The sequence below is a fragment of the Leptonychotes weddellii genome, chromosome 14 (assembly GCF_054177405.1).
Source record: "Leptonychotes weddellii isolate Sample4059 chromosome 14, ASM5417740v2, whole genome shotgun sequence".
Lineage (NCBI taxonomy): Eukaryota > Metazoa > Chordata > Mammalia > Carnivora > Phocidae > Leptonychotes > Leptonychotes weddellii.
In genome coordinates this window covers 46107989-46123825 of record NC_138382.1, presented here as the reverse complement: position 1 = coordinate 46123825, position 15837 = coordinate 46107989, and the positions used below count along the sequence as shown (strand labels likewise).

Genomic DNA, 15837 nt, shown 5'->3' with positions numbered 1-15837 from the left:
TTGCTCCACATTCTCATCAGAATTTGGTGTTGTCAGGATCCCAGATTTTGGCCCTTCTAAGTTGTATAATGGTATCTCATTGTTCTAATTTGCATTTCCCTGATGACATATGATCTGGAGCATGTTTTCATATGCTTACTTGCCACCTGTATAACTTCTTTGTTTGAAGATTTTATTTATTTATTTGAGAGGGAGCACAAGCAGGGGGAGAGGCAGAGAGGCAAGGAGACACCCTGCTGAGTGGGGACCCTGACCCGTGGCTCCATCCCAAGACCCTGAGATCATGACCTGAGTCAAAGGCAGATAGATGCTTAACCGACTGAACCACCCAGGCGCCCCTGTTTATCTTCTTTAGTGAGGTGTCTGTTAACCCATTTGTTACACTTCTTGTTCATTTTCTTACTGTTGAGTTATCATCTCTTTATCTATGGGTTCTCTTTCTCTCCCTCTCTCATTTTGTCTTTCCCTTCAGTATATATTTGTTCAAGAAACAGAGTCACTTGTCCAAAGTTTCGATGATACGGATTTTTCTGAATGTATCATTTTGGTATTGTATAGGAGTTAGAGGAGTCTGTCCCTGTATTTCCTTTAAATGAGTAGTTAGATCTAGAAACTTGATCAGATTCAGTTCGATTTTTTGTTTGGCAAGGACACTTTACAGGCAGTGAGGCTGTCTTCCACCAGGAGGCGCACATGTTCTCTTTGGGACACCAGCAGCTTTTTTCTTCTTTTTTTTGTAAGTAGGCTCCATGTCCAAATGTGGAATTTGAACTCACGACCCTGAGATTGAGAATCCCATGCTCTACCCACTGAGACGTCAGCAGCTTTTGATGATCACTGTATTGATTCATTAACAAACTAATGGCTGCAGAATAGTGATATTCTACTTCAGCCATCCCTTCTTCTTTTACTCTGTTTTTATGCTTCTTTGATTAAATTTTCCTTCACCAACTATCTTGTTACTCCAAGATGCAATTTATATACAGATGCCAGAAAAATGCTTGATTTTTCCCCTTCACTTAACAGTTTTCAAAATAATGAGTTGGTTCCCTAATACCATCCAAAAATGACCAATGAGGTTTTTTTAATCATTATGAACTCATGTATGTGAATCTGTTTTTTTTTAAGATTTTATTTATTTATTTGAGAGAGAGTGGGAGAGAGCATGAACGGTGGGGAGGGGCAGAGGGAGAGGGAAAAGCAGACTCCCCACCAAGCAGGGAGCCATATGCGGGTTCAATCCCAGGATTCTGGAGCCGAAGGCAGACTCTCAACCGACTGAACCACCCAGGTGCCCCTATTTGATATTTTGAATCTATTTGTGAATCTATTTGATATTTTTCATTCCACTGAAGTCATTACATTTATTGATGCTCAAATTCTTTTATCTTTGACCAGAGGAAGTCTATTTAAGTTGGCTCCTGAATCCTTTTGACATGAGCCTGTCTTTAGAAATTTCCCTGCTTCCTGCTAAGACAAGATGTTCCTGGTTTCTTTTATATTTCTTCACTCAGACCTGGGATTAGCTATTTCTCTAAGGCAATGGTTCTCAAAGTGTGATCGGGGGATCCCTGTGATGCTTTCATGGGGTCTGTGAGGCCAAAATGATTTTCATACTAAGATGCTATTTTCCCTTTTTAATTTTCAGTCTCTCCCAAATGAATATAGAGTTTCCCAAGGGCTACCTGGTGTAGGATATTATGACTAAATGTAGAAGAGGTTTTAAAAAATATGCTGTCATTTATTAGGCCAGATGTTAAAGAGATTTACAAAAATGTAAAACAATGGCACTCTTCTCACTAAATAATTTTTGTTAATGGATATTTTGTTATTTTAAAATCTGTTTTAATTTATAATGCAGTAAACATCAATAGGTATAACCCATACACACAAAAGCTCCTTGGGGTCCTCAACAGTTTTTAAGAATTTATTATTTTTTTATTTTATTTTTAAAAGATTTTATTTATTGACAGAGAGAGACACAGCGAGAGAGGGAACACAAGCAGGGGGAGCGAGAGAGGGAGAAGCAGGCTTCCCACGGAGCAGGGAGCCTGATGTAGGGCTCGATGTGGGGCTCAATGTGGGGCTCGATCCCAGGACCCTGGGATCATGACCTGAACCGAAGGCAGAGGCTTAACGACTGAGCCACCCAGGAACCCCAGTTTTTAAGAGTTTGAAGAAATTTGAGAAGCAAAATGTTTGAGAACTGCTGTTCCCAGGAGTCCTGGCTCCTTCTAATGGAAAATGGTATTTAGAAATCACAATCTAGGAGCTAGAGATGTTCATGGTTACTGGATTGGCCATTATTTTTAGGCCATTTCAATGAGCAGAGCTAAGATAAAATGATAAATATATTTAAAGATAAAATACATCATGAATTTTTACTGAGTCTTTTGATTCAAATTCAGGACTTCAGAGTTTTTACTTAAACTCATACAATTTACATTTGTATCTTTCTCCCATTACAAAAATTCCAACATAAATGTTTATTTTCAGTGTCAGATTAATATTACCACCATTTCCAACAATATAATTACCTAAAACAGTTAAAAAAATATTTTTTTGGCAGTTCCTTTGTCTTCGAGGTATCTCTTTCTATATAGTTGAACAATAATTTGATGGATTAAATTTACTTGAAATGGTGTGTGTTTGGGGGGTTATGCCACTTAGCAGATCAGTTAGATTCATGTGTTTTTACTTTTGATTTTTAGAAGAGATTTTGTAAATTTAATTTTGTTTTATAATAATATAAAATGTTTACGTGGTTCTAGAGTAAAATCTGTTACATAGGATATATTCAGAGATGCCTAGCTTCTATCCCTGTTTCCTCTATCTTACTCCCTTTTTCCCCCAGTTGGTAACATTTTAAAACAAAGCAATAGTTTGCTTCCTTTTATTTTTAAAATTTAAGCAAACATATATATATATTTAGTATTACTACCACTCTTCTCTTTTTGGGTAAAAGGTAGCATACTATATGCACTTCTCTTCACTTAGTTTTTTTTCACTTAACAATATATTCTAGAGATCATTCCACGGTTGTAATATAGAGCACTTCATTGCGTTATTGTACCATAATTTATTCAACCGGTCCACTATTGAGGAATTTGGGGCTAATTTCCAGTATTTTATTGTACAGCAGTGAATATTCATGCACATTCTTTTCGTATTTTTAGCACTACATCTTTTGGATATAATCCTCGACGTGGGATTGCTGGGTCAAAGCATGAATGTGTCCAATTCTGTTAGCTATTAAGCCACTCTTTTAGCCTCCGCAGTACAGATGAAGGAACTGACTGAGACTGCCCAAGGTCACTTTATCAGTCACTGACACAGCTGGGATTTAAACTTAGAAGTAACGTTCTCCACACTCCCTAGGTCATGGGAAGAGGAGTACCCAGGCGGCAGAGGGAGGTGAAGAATTTGCATTTGGACATCACATTCATTGGATCACATATTCTCATCCTTCCAGGTCCCAGCACACCACTCTACCCTCTGCCCTCTCCGGTCTTCTTCTTTCCGTCACTCTCCCCCCTTCTCCCACAACTAAAACGCGCCCCCACCCACTCCCGGCTAAGCTGGGCGGATGAAGACTGCGCAAGCCCAGCCGCTACGCAGCGATTGCAGCCGGTGCGGAGGCAGGACCTGAATGACGTCGTAACGGCGCGCCGCTTCCGGGCGTCCTCGCAAGGTCGCCTCGGAAGCGGGGCCGCGCGTAAGTGACAAGACCCTGATCGGGGACGCGCCGTGTCCGGTCTCGGTACCAGCGGCAACATGTCGGGGTACACGCCAGACGAGAAACTGCGGCTGCAGCAGCTCCAACAGCTGAGAAGGCGATGGCTAAAAGACCAGGAGCTGAGCTCCCGGGAGCCGGTGCTGCCCCCGCAGCGGGTGTGGCCTATGGAGAGATTCTGGAATAAGTTTTTGCGGGACCAGACCCCCTGGAAGAACGTGGTGAGTGACGGGCCTCCCTCGCCCTGATGCACGCACGCCGTCGCACCCCCGGCCGGGGTACTGGATGCCTGCTCATTGTAGTCACACCAAGGACTGACATCACTGGGCCCGCAAGTCCCGGTAGTTCCCTGAGGGAGAACCGGGTTCAACCGAGACTTAGATTTAGAAGGGACGCTATCTTGTCCCAAGAGAGCTCTGGAGTTAAGGAACAAGTATGGCTTTGGGAGAGTCTACCTTTTTGCTGTGAAGTGTGATGAGAAGGAGGTGAATCTTTGCTTAGGTTTTACAGAATGATAGAAGGATTCATTTGAGTGAAAAATCTGTGATTTTAGTATTTAAGGACACCTGTCTGCTTTTTAAGGTTGAGGTTATAGAGAATAACACTACACCCAACTACCAGAAGACACGCGGAATCTCTAATTGGTTGTGCAGCCGCATGTGATCACCATGAAAAAGATAGGGTCTTATTCCTTTCCTTAATGAGTTATATTCAAGAGCCACCTTTCTGAACTACCACTATGTTCTTTTAACACAGTTTAGTTTAAAAGTGCATTTCTAGACTTTACACTACAGAAAATCACTCATTTATTGAATATTATTAAGATTACCCTTTATTTTCAGGGTCTCTGGACATTTTCTTGAGGTCATTAAATTACATCAATTTAAGTGATGAACACTATATCTCAGAATTGTTTTCAATAAGCTGTGACATTGGCTAATAATAATGGTAATACTATTAAGCAACACTTGAGTACTTATTTTCTGCCCGGCATTTTGCTGAGGGTTTGACATGTGTTACTTTATTTAATTCTTTACTTCTGTAAGGTAGAAACTACTCCTAATCCTTATTTTAAATGTGTGGAAAATGAGACCTACAAAAATTGAGTGATTTATCCGTGGTCACAGAGCTAGGAATTGGAGTTCACACTGAGATCCAAGTGTATCTACTTTCTGACTGTGCTACCAAGTCTTGTGCAAATTTTTCTGGGAAAGTGGTATTAGATACTTATTTAGAGTGGTAAAATTAAACTCTAGTTCAACCCTCGTCTTACCTTTTGTATCCCTGACATTACTTGTTGATTTTGGCAGCTTCTGGTTGAAAGTTGACATCCCACCCATCAGCCAGTGATGTAAGGAAGTAAATAAGTATTTTAGTCTGTTTTTCGTTACTTTGAGTTAATTTTTCTTCCATAATCATATATACTATAACACCTAGAATCTAGTTATCCTAGATAGATGTGTTTCAGTCAAATTTGCTGCCACGGAAAAGTTCCATTTTCAGTTCTGTTTTGCCTTTCTCTTTTAAAATAGTGTGCTGAAAGCATCTCAAAGTAAGCTTGGAACACCCCTATCCCAGTATGTAAAACATTCTTTTTCGAGCTTTGGTGTGCTCAAGGTTGTCTGCCTTATACCTAGATGTTGATTGTGGGTATTGAAATTGATAAATTAGGGGGTTGACTGTTCCTGAAAAATTCTGTAGGTTTGATTACGCTAATTAAATTGATTAAAATTATTCTTTCATTACTTATGCCATGTTTGTCTTTAGTAAACTTATAATAAGGATATTTTTAGAAGTCTTTAAAATATTTATATATATCTATGAATACCTTACTGTAGCTTTGCAAAATGTTACTTGTCTTAAACCTTGTTTGCTCTGAACTCTGTAGGTATCCCCTAGCAGGTCCTTTGTTTATTTTTTTTTAAGATTTTATTTATTTATTTGACAGAGAGAGACACAGCGAGAGAGGAAACACAAGCAGGGGGAGTAGAGAGGGAGAAGCAGGCCTCCCGCTGAGCAGGGAGCCCGATGCGGGGCTCGATCCCCCAGGACCCTGGGATCATGACCTAAGCCAAAGGGAGATGCTTAACGACTGAGCCACCCAGGCGCCACTGGTCCTATGTTTAATAAAAATATTTGAATGGGTGAGATTAGTTACAGACTGTAAGGAAGTATGTAGCAGGTAGACATTTTAAAATAATCACGACATTATTATATCATTGATGCTTTTTTTCTGCCACAAACATAAAAAAAGGTATATCTGTTTATGTTTCTTTCCCCCCCAGATTTATAAGGCATACCGACACAGTATCTTTGCTTTTACTCATGTACTTATACCTGCCTGGATTATTCATTATTATATCAAATATCACGTGAATGTAAGTATGTTTTAAGTATGTATTTTGCAGAATTTATTTTTAATGTCATACAAAATTATTTCCTAATTTTGTGGGCATGCCTTACCCTGCTTTATTTGGTGGAAATAATCTGCCACTTATAACTGATTTTGAACTACTTTGAATAAAGTAGTTAAGTAAAAGGTTTAATGAAACTTAAGTAAAGTGCAATTTTTCAAAAAAATTAATCTTTATATTAGTTGATTACAACTTGAAATACATTTTCTCCTAAAAACAATGTTTAAATGATCAGAATGAAGTTGACCTAATAATACTAGTGTAAACTTGGGGTTCTAAATAGGAAGGGAGCAAAGAATTTCTGCTCCTTTCTTTGAGCAGAGATACAAGATAAATTCAAATTAGACAAAGGTTGTCTTTATCATCATCCCATTTCCCTTTCCTTCACTCTGTCTTGATTTTTCACCATTTTCTTTCTTTAGAATCCAGGATGTCCAAAAGCTTGAACTTTGTCTTGGAAAGATCTTGTGTGTGGTGATTGAACTGAGGCAGTTGCCATATTTTAAAGCCAAGGGATAGTCTGGTGTTGGATCGAAGGCAATATGAGGAAGGAGTGCATTTGAGGGAATGGTATAGAAGGGAGAGCAGTGGCGGCTGCCCAGCATGGAGTATCGTAACCCAAACAGATTGAAGAGGGCATTCTGGTACCCAGGGAGGATATTAGGTCTCAGGGAGAGGGGGAAGTTGGAGTGGAGGGGAGTTGGTGAGTATACCTGTTTGGAGAGCAGCAGTGGTAGTAACCTGGGGTAGAATATTGGAACCTGAGCAAGGGGAGGAGGACATCTGCAAGAAGGGTGGTTTGGGGCAATGATGGGGCAATGATGGAGGTGGCAATCTATAGTAAGATATCAGGACCTGAATGAGGTGAGGTTATTTATACTGGCGTGTTATGGTAGTGACAGGAGATTGGTTACATATAGGAAGATTGATCAAGTAAGTACACGTATCGATGATAGCAGAACCCAGAATTCTCATTGTCAGAAAAGGGAGTTGCACACATGGAAAGACAGAAAAACTTGTACTGGAATGGAATTGGAATTATTGGTATGAACTCATGGTTTTTAATATGTATTGATACAGAATTCTATATAGCTGTAAATGTGGATAGTCTAGGTCTGTCCACCGACAGACCTGGGAGCAGTGCCACTGCATGGTAATTAGCATATCTAGCAGCCTAGTCTTACCCAATTCTCCACTGAAAGGATCCAAAGCTCTCTGGAGAAATGGCCAATTCTAGGGCTGGAGCTGGGAAAGTACATGATGAGCTTATTGAGCCAGAAAGTAAAGAAGTGTTCAAAGAATGTTGTAGATCTACCAAAAGGACACAGTCAGCTTGAGAGGACTCCCTTTGGGACAATTTGAGCATCAAAATAACTAATGATAGTTATAGATTATAGCCAACTGAATAAAATGCAAATGCACAAGTCCATATGGATATAAACAATTAATAAATGGTTAGAAGAGACAGCGCTTTTTTGTACAGTGGATTGCTAAATAATAGACAAGGACTGATACAATTAGAAAAGCCACCACTTGAGAATCATCAGAGTAACATTTTTTTTAGTCAAGGAATATCAAAAGTTGCTAAAATTAATCTCAAAATACCGAACTTCAGCATACTTATTTGATGCAAAGGGAAAAGCAGTAATTGTAGTGGAGAAACCTGGTAGACACCATCAAGAAATCTAAATTAACATAAAATACATACTTAATACATACTTAAATACTTAATACATACTTAAATACATACCAATAATGGGACAAACTGAAATTGTGTACTACTTGATAGGTGCAGTAAGAAAACAGCATCAATTTTGTGTTATTCCCTTCCAAAATGCATAACCTGAATCTAATCATAAGGAAGCATAAGACAAACCAAACAAGGGACTTTTCTGCATAGTAAATGGCTTGTTACCTTCAAAAGCGTCAAGATCATGAAAGTTAAGGAATGACTGAAAATTTGTTCTAGATTGAAGAGAACTTAAAGAGGCATGTCAGCTAAATGCAATTCTTGATTAATGGCATTATCTGTTTAGTTAAAAGAATAAAGATGGCATTGGCATTCAGAATTTTAGAGCCTACACAATGAGGAACAAGTCATGTAAGAGGGGATTTTCTGAGAATTCCAGACAATTACCGAGACACTTGGTAACATTTAAATGGGTTCTTTAGACTAGCTAGAAGGTAGTAATGTATCAGTAATGAAACAGATCAATATCCTGATCTTGATGGCTGTATTGTGATTATTTTAAGAATATTGTTCTTATTTGTAGGAAATACTAAAGTAATAAACCAGTCTGCAGTTTCCTAAAGTGATTCAGTAAAAAAATTATTTTTATAATTCTTGCAACTTTTTGTAGGTTTAAAATTATTTCAAGATAAAACAGAAGTTAGGGACTCCCTAAACAAATTGTAGTTAATCCAATTGAGGTTTGCTTTCTGTTAGCTTGTTGAAAGGAGTGTGAAATAAATAATTGGTGTTTTCAGAAAATTCCCTTTAACATAACTTGTTCTCTCTTTATTGCATGGTCTTTTTAAAATTCTGGCTGCTGACACCATTTTTGTTCTTCACTAAGGAGATTATGTTTGTTCATCAATAAATTATGGAGTGCCTAGTATGTCATCTTCCTTTATTGCTCTGGAAAGAATACACAAGATAAAATTCCTGGAGTTTGTAGTAAAGTTGGAAGATGGGTATGATTTGGGTAAGAGTATGGAGGAGAAAAGTTATTCCAGCTAGGAGGAAAGGTAAGGAGTCAGTAATGTGCATATCATACCTACCCAAGACTGAGGAGGTGACTAGAATTGCAGGTCTTTTGGCCCAGTGGGCTGGGACCATTTAATGGAAGGTCTTGAAAACTAGGCAGAGGAGGTTGAACCTTATCTGGTAGGCAATGGAAAGCTTTCCATTTTTCAGCAGGTGAGTGAGTTGATAAAAGTGCTATATTTAGGAAAACATAAACGTTCATATGATTGGGTAATTGGAGGGAGGAAAGTACTGACATCAGGTAGGTAGATCAGCTAGAGGCTGTTGCAGTTTAGTAGATGTTAGCTGATGAGAATCTGGTTAGGGTGAAGATAGCAGGAATGGAAAAGAAAAGTGAAGACAGAAGACATTATTTAAGGAAGACAGCTCAAGTTGGGGATGAAAGCAAAATTCAGAGGTATTTATGACTCTAAAATTTCTAGCCTTGGAAGTTGTAAGTAGGGTTTTGGAAAAGTCAATTTGTGTAGGAGCGTGTGCTGTCAACATGTTTTGGGGATGTCCAAGTGGACATGGCTTGTCTTATGTGTTAGAAATATGAAATTAGTGGAGGCTAGTAGGCATTAGAATTGAAGTGTAGTGTTTTCACTTCATAAACAAACAGAAAATCTTTCCGCAACCATTAAAAGGGGCTAACAATTTATATGTCTAAGGGTCAGAGTATAGTTTGTTTCTCTTGTTGATAGACTTAAACAAAATTTTATATTTATGTTCACCTGCAAGTCCACAGGCCATTTCATATCATCATATGTCTGTTATTTTTTTACTGTCTTAACATGCAAGACTCTAGAGGAGAAAAATATATTACTACTGTCAGTGCAAGTTTTTTTTAACATCCAAGAGTGGTTTTTACATGCAGAAGAACTGTTCATAGTTACCTGGAATATAAATTTAAATTCATTTTGTTCGTTTCAATTTTAAAAACCTCCTTTTTTCCTAATTCTTTATATGCAGTTTTCAAAATTCTGTTAAACTACTTACACATCTAGTAAAATATAAACAGTCTCCTTTGTTCTTATTGTCTTTGGATTAATTCAAGTTGAACTCTCCTAAAACAATTCCACTTACAAACAATCATATTCTCTCATGTTTTAAGCTGCATTTATACATTTTATATTTATATGTTTAATTTTATTTTTAAGTATTTATAGAGCAAATTAATGACCCTAAGAAGCAAAATCTTTTTAAACTTATAATCACAAGCCTAAATCAATTATGCATTGTAACTAGAATCCTAAAACTAATCTTTTAGAACCTCTAATAGCCAGATTGATTACCTTAAACATTACAAATGCTCTAAATAACAGAATATGTGGATTATCCCAGTGTTTTAAGAACTTACTAAATTTGACATACATTTATTCTCTAGGTTTAATCTCTGTTATATCTGCATTTAACTAAATTTTTCTAGGATTGAAAAGACACCTTCTAAGAGAAGCAGATTTAATAAGGTGCAGTTACTGGTTTGACAATTCAAGACTTTAATATAGTTGTTTATCCGAGGAAGTCATACTTCCAGGTGATTTTTCCTAAGCCACAGATGGATGTAATTAAAGGTTTGTGTCAATAGAGTTTCCAAAGCCTTTACCTTCCCTTACTTTTTCTCTGGTTGGGGTAGGTCTGTATCCTCATTAATGTTGTAGCCAGTTTGCTTCAGCTAACACCTTTACTGACCAATTGAATTTTACAGTCTTTCTAAGGACATTTCAGTGTCTTCTTGCTGCTGGTCCCAGTACTGAGAGACATATTAATGTATTTACATTGTATTCTGGCTTTATCTCCTGCTTTTGGCTCCAGTTCGAGTCTTACAGTATGCCAGTCTCTTTTAATAAAATTTTGTTCATGTGGTATCTTGTGCAGATGTATATGCTTAATAAATACATTTATTTAACAAATATTTTTAGCACCTCGTGTGCAAGGCACTGTTCTAAACACAGGGATATAGCAGTAAGCAAAGCAGATTGAGTCTCTGCCCTCATGAAGTGTTTATTTTAGTCTTGGAGACTGGCAATAAATAAAGAGGCATATAATGTTACAGGAAGTGATAATCTATGGAAGGAAAACTAAACAGGGCAAAAGACTAGGTCTCTCTGGGGAAGTGCTGTTTGAAGAGAAACATAAATGAAATGATGATATGGATCAAGCAGATATCTAGAAGAGCATTTCAGGTAGAGGAATTATTATTACATATAAGGGCCCTGAGGCACAAGTTGGCCCAACTGATTAGACTAATAGTAAAGGAACCACTGTGGCTACAATACAGAGAAAGAGAGAAGATCAGAGAGGTGGCCAAGGGCCAGATTGTGTAGGGTCTTAGAGATCATAGCAAGGACTTTGGCCTTTGCTCTAAGAGTTATGAAACTTTGAGCAGAGGAGTGGTCCATCTTAGAATCACTCACCTCTGCTGTGTGGAGAATAGACTAAGAAGGCATGTGTGGACGCCAGGACACTAACAGGTTAAAAAAAAAAAATGATAGAGGCTTGAACAAGGGTAGTAGTACTAGGTGGTGAGAAACGGTTGGATTCATGATATAATCTCAAGATAGAACCAACAGGATCTGCTGAGGAATCCAGGTTTTTGGCCTTTGTAACTAGGAGAATGAAAGTGCCATTTGCTACAGTAAGGAACTATTTGGGGCTGGGGGATGTTATAAGTTGGACCTGGTTAAATTTGAGATGACTAGTAGAGATAGCCAAGTGAAGATCTTGAGTTAAATGTTTCAGTCTGGAATTTGGTGAAAGTTTGGGGCTCAGTTAAAAATTTGGGATATGATCTATTTTATTTTAGAAGAAACTCTAAAACCATAATTAACAGAGCATTACTTTTATTGCAGGCAAAACCATATGCCATTGTTGAAAGGAAGCCCAGAATATTCCCAGTAAGTCTTAATATATCTGATTTTTCTTTTATTAGTTTTCTCCCTCCTTTACCTCCCTAACTGATCATTAAAGTGCTCCTTTCTCCTCACTGTCATTTTAAGTACCTGTTTTGTATATTCTTATAAAAAAAAAATAGGAAATATTGTGAGGCAGCAGCTATAGTTGAAAATGGGAGGTGGGCATATTTCTTTTGAAGCTGGCTGTAAAACTTGTATAACCTTTGTAGTCCTAAAGTGAATTGAAGATACCAACAGTTTTTCACTGGTACCCTGTTTCATGTAGGGTTAAGGACTTAGGGCACTAGCCTGAGCAGACACTTGAGCATAGTAACAGCAACTGAATTCCTCTGTTATTAATTCCAAACTGCCATTTCTTATGGCAGTTTGACCTTAACCTCTCCACCTGTGAATTTAAAATCCTGTTAATGTGTACTTTAAGTTTTGTGGTGTGACTATGTAAGCTATTATCCTAATTTAAAATTGAGTCTTTAAAGCATTAAAAGATTACTTAGTCATCAGTTGGTATTTTTACTGGTTTTGTAAGGTTCTTGTTTAAAGCATAACAAAAATGCAGATTATGTTCTTGTCCTATTTCTAGTCATAGATAATGAACTACCATCAATCTCTAAGTTCTGTAATTTTTTTTTTTTTTAAAGATTTTATTTATTTATTTGAGACAAAGAGAATGAGAGACAGAGAGCATGAGAGGGAGGAGGGTCAGAGGGAGAAGCAGACTCCCTGCCGAGCAGGGAGCCCGATACGGGACTCAATCCCGGGACTCCAGGATCATGACCTGAGCCGAAGGCAGTCGCTTAACCAACTGAGCCACCCAGGTGCCCTAAGTTCTGTAATTTTAAAAAACAGAACTCAGTGTTGGTTCTTGCTTCAATCAAATGATATAGTCACAACAATCCATAATCGTCTGCAACAGAAGGGAATTTAAGGGCGAACCACCAAAATTAACTAATCCTTCAGTTGAAACTCAGCTTTAGGAAATAGGAGATTTCTTCTATATTTTGTTGTGTATAATTAATGTGTGTCAGGGCCTACGTAGTCTCAGAATAGGAAACTATGTTACTGGTTTCACCAGTTGGGTCATTTATTTAATCTTCCATTGACATATTTATCACTTTATTTTGCTGTTGCTGTTCAAAGGAAAGGAAGGGTGAGGCTCTCTTTGGAAGACCACAGTGATTCCATAGCATTTTGCCTAGTTCTGTATTTTATTTTACTTTTTTGCCACTGTGGTTCTGTTTCTGTGCCATTGACCCTTTAAGAAGCTTCCCCTGTGAGGACCTGAAGAATGCTCATTTGTACATGTATTAGGATAGGCAGTAACAAACCCTCAGGCCTCAGTGGCTTAACAAAACAAAGGTCTGTTTCTTATTGACATCATAGACTGATACACATCAGGCTTTCTCCACAATCTTACAGTTACACCATCTAGAATATGAGGCTTCCAAAGATCATGTTAAGGGAAAGAGAGGGATGGACATCTCAGGAGGATTTTAAGGTCTGAACTTGGAACTAGCTTATATCACTTCTCTTCAGATCCTGTTGGCCAGAACTCATTGTCGTTGTCCCACATATCTATGTGCTTCTTTTATATTTCCCAGCCTACCATGCCTGGAGTCTGTGCCACAGTCCATCCTTCTAATTACCAAATAGCTCTTTGCTTCCTTCTCCCCACACATATAACACAGTTCCTTCCCTAGGGGGAAATCCCAGAGTCCCATCCTTCACTGCAACCAGCCCCAAATGTAGGACATCCAGATATTGTACAGTAGTGTGGCTGCTGTACAATGATGTGACTTCTCTTGGGATCTGAGGATCAGTGAATTAAGAAGGCCAGTTAACTGCATGCCTTGTCTCCCCCACACCACCCCCAAACACACCCATTGCTCAGTGGTGGAATTCAGTTATTAGTTCTTGGCAATTCTTAAATCCTAGTGGTCGGATACAAAGATTCCTAACCCCCGTGTGCTGTAAGTGACCTGCATGGGCACTGATTTTGTTTTCTGGAATACCTTTGTTCATTGTTCTTCCTGGCCCCTGGCTTTGTCCAGAGTTTTTGGTTTTTTGTTTTGTTTTCTTTTCTTTTCCATTTTCAACCTAGACCACTTCTAAAATGGGTACGGGAAGCATGCCCTTCTTAGGGTTGTATAGCCTTTAAAATTTGCCTCCTTCTCATAGGTTGAATGCCAGAGGTTGTTTTTTATTTTTTTAATTTTTATTTTTTTAAAAAGATTTTATTTTTTGACACAGAGAGACACAGCGAGAGAGGGAAAACAAGCAGGGGGAGTCGGAGAGGGAGAAGCAGGCTTCCCGCTGACCGGGGAGCCCGATGCGGGGCTCTATCCCAGGACCCTGGGATTGTGACCTGAGCCGGAGGCAGACGCTTAACGACAGCCCCCCGGGCGCCCGAGTGCCAGAGGTTGTTTTAAGCTCAGACATTCATAGGCTTTTGTCGCGTATGTCTGGTTTCTTTGACCATCTAGTTTCCACAACAGTTGGTAGTTAGGAAAGAAAAATACTTGATGGGAGTCTGTTTGCTTCTAGTCAGTCCCATATGCATCTATGCTTTGTGTAGTTACCAAGTTCTCTCATTTCTTTGTACTCATGCAGCTGCCTCTAACTCCGTGTCAGTTATGTGAAAGACATTAGAAAAATTGGTTCAAGATCAGTCTGATCTTTGCCATGGGACAGAGTCCCTCTGAGTTTTATTGGGCTTCTGTATCTCAGGATCTCTTCATTGTTAACTCTTAGTATTTAAAGAACCAGAAGCAACGTGATTTGCCAGTACTGCAAGGTCCTGCATTTTTTTCTTCTTTCCATTTTTATTTCTCCTCTTAAATCAGCCTCTTCCTACCTGAGCTTATGTTTCTTAAAAGTACATTCCCAAGGCAGCTAGTAGTAGTCAAACAGATACTACAATTTTTTTTTCAGCTACTTCTCCTAGAACCTCACTGTTTCCAAGTTACTGCTGCCCCATCTTTTAGCCTCCAATGTCAGTTACCTTGCCTCCACTGTTAAGCCAGTGCCATTGGTTCGATTTTCATTACAGTGGCATTAGTACCACTTTATAGAGTATTAATTGCTATGTTAGGGTAATGCCAACTGAGTAACGAATTACCCCCCAAATGTATAATGGCTTAAACATAATAAAAGTTTATTTCTTCATCAGATACCAGTCCTGAACACTACCGGGGTCAGGGAATGGCAAGTGTGGGGATGGGGATAATTCTACTCTACCGTCATTCATGGACTGTTAGGCTCACAAAATCTGCTCTCTTAAACACAAAGATGAAACTAAAGCTAAGTAATTTGCCTAAAATAATACAGCTTCTTAGTGAAGGTTCTAGGATTCTCACCTCTTGGTTCTGGCTCCAAAGCCCATGCCCTTTCTACCACACATATTGTATCTAGGTTTGAAAAGAACCTAAATCAGCTACCCAAAGTTTGTATTCTGTCTCTCACATCTGAGCCAAGTGGTAAACGTGATTGCCTAACACATTCAGTTGCTGGTTGGACTGAAGATGTTTCCCTGTAACTTCTTTTAGGGCTTTTCCTATTTCTTGGGGCCATGCAAAATAAACATTATCTTTTTATCACTTTATGAAAACCACTTTCATGCCCCTTCTGGACATTTTGAGTGAAACTTCCCCTTATACTTCCTTCACTTACACCTTTAGATTCTGAATATTGCTCATCTTTAGACAGCTTCTACTTTGTCTAAGTCCCTTTCAAAATGTGAATGCCAGAACTGAACTAGATTTTCCATGTGCGATCTGATCAAGTGGAACTATCATCATTGCAGACAAAGATTTTTCTACTAATGCATCTTTGTTTTTTTAGGGTGATACAATTCTGGAGACTGGAGAAGTAATTCCACCAATGAAAGAATTTCCTGATCAACATCATTGAAGATTACTTTAAAATTTCAAAGGCGTATGAGGCCAAGTTTGTTGCTGTATTACTGTATTTACTGAATATATTTTCTGGAAAAGTAACTTTAATAAAGTTTACTCTGAGATATGTGTTGTCTAT

General features: G+C 38.4%; 2 protein-coding genes across 3 annotated transcripts in view; both read left to right on the top strand.

Moving 5' to 3' along the window:
• Positions 1 to 3723, top strand: part of LOC145717041 (uncharacterized) — a 199117-nt gene extending 195394 nt beyond the window's left edge. Inside the window, exon 8 of the mRNA XM_081803068.1 lies at positions 3473 to 3723. Coding sequence (XP_081659194.1) covers positions 3473 to 3723 — 251 coding nt within the window. The remainder of the gene's footprint in view (positions 1 to 3472) is intronic.
• Positions 3647 to 15823, top strand: NDUFB6 (NADH:ubiquinone oxidoreductase subunit B6). 2 transcript variants are annotated; one of them, XM_081803069.1, is made up of 4 exons: positions 3658 to 3954; positions 6019 to 6111; positions 11746 to 11790; positions 15646 to 15823. In XM_081803069.1, exons 1-4 carry the CDS (start codon positions 3775 to 3777, stop codon positions 15712 to 15714), a joined length of 387 nt encoding a protein of 128 aa, XP_081659195.1. In that variant the 5' UTR covers positions 3658 to 3774; the 3' UTR covers positions 15715 to 15823. The 2 variants fall into 2 exon arrangements, with proteins under 2 accessions (XP_081659196.1, XP_081659195.1); XM_081803070.1 differs by lacking the exon at positions 6019 to 6111 and having other exon boundaries at positions 3647 to 3954.
• The last annotated feature ends 14 nt before the right edge of the window (positions 15824 to 15837 follow it).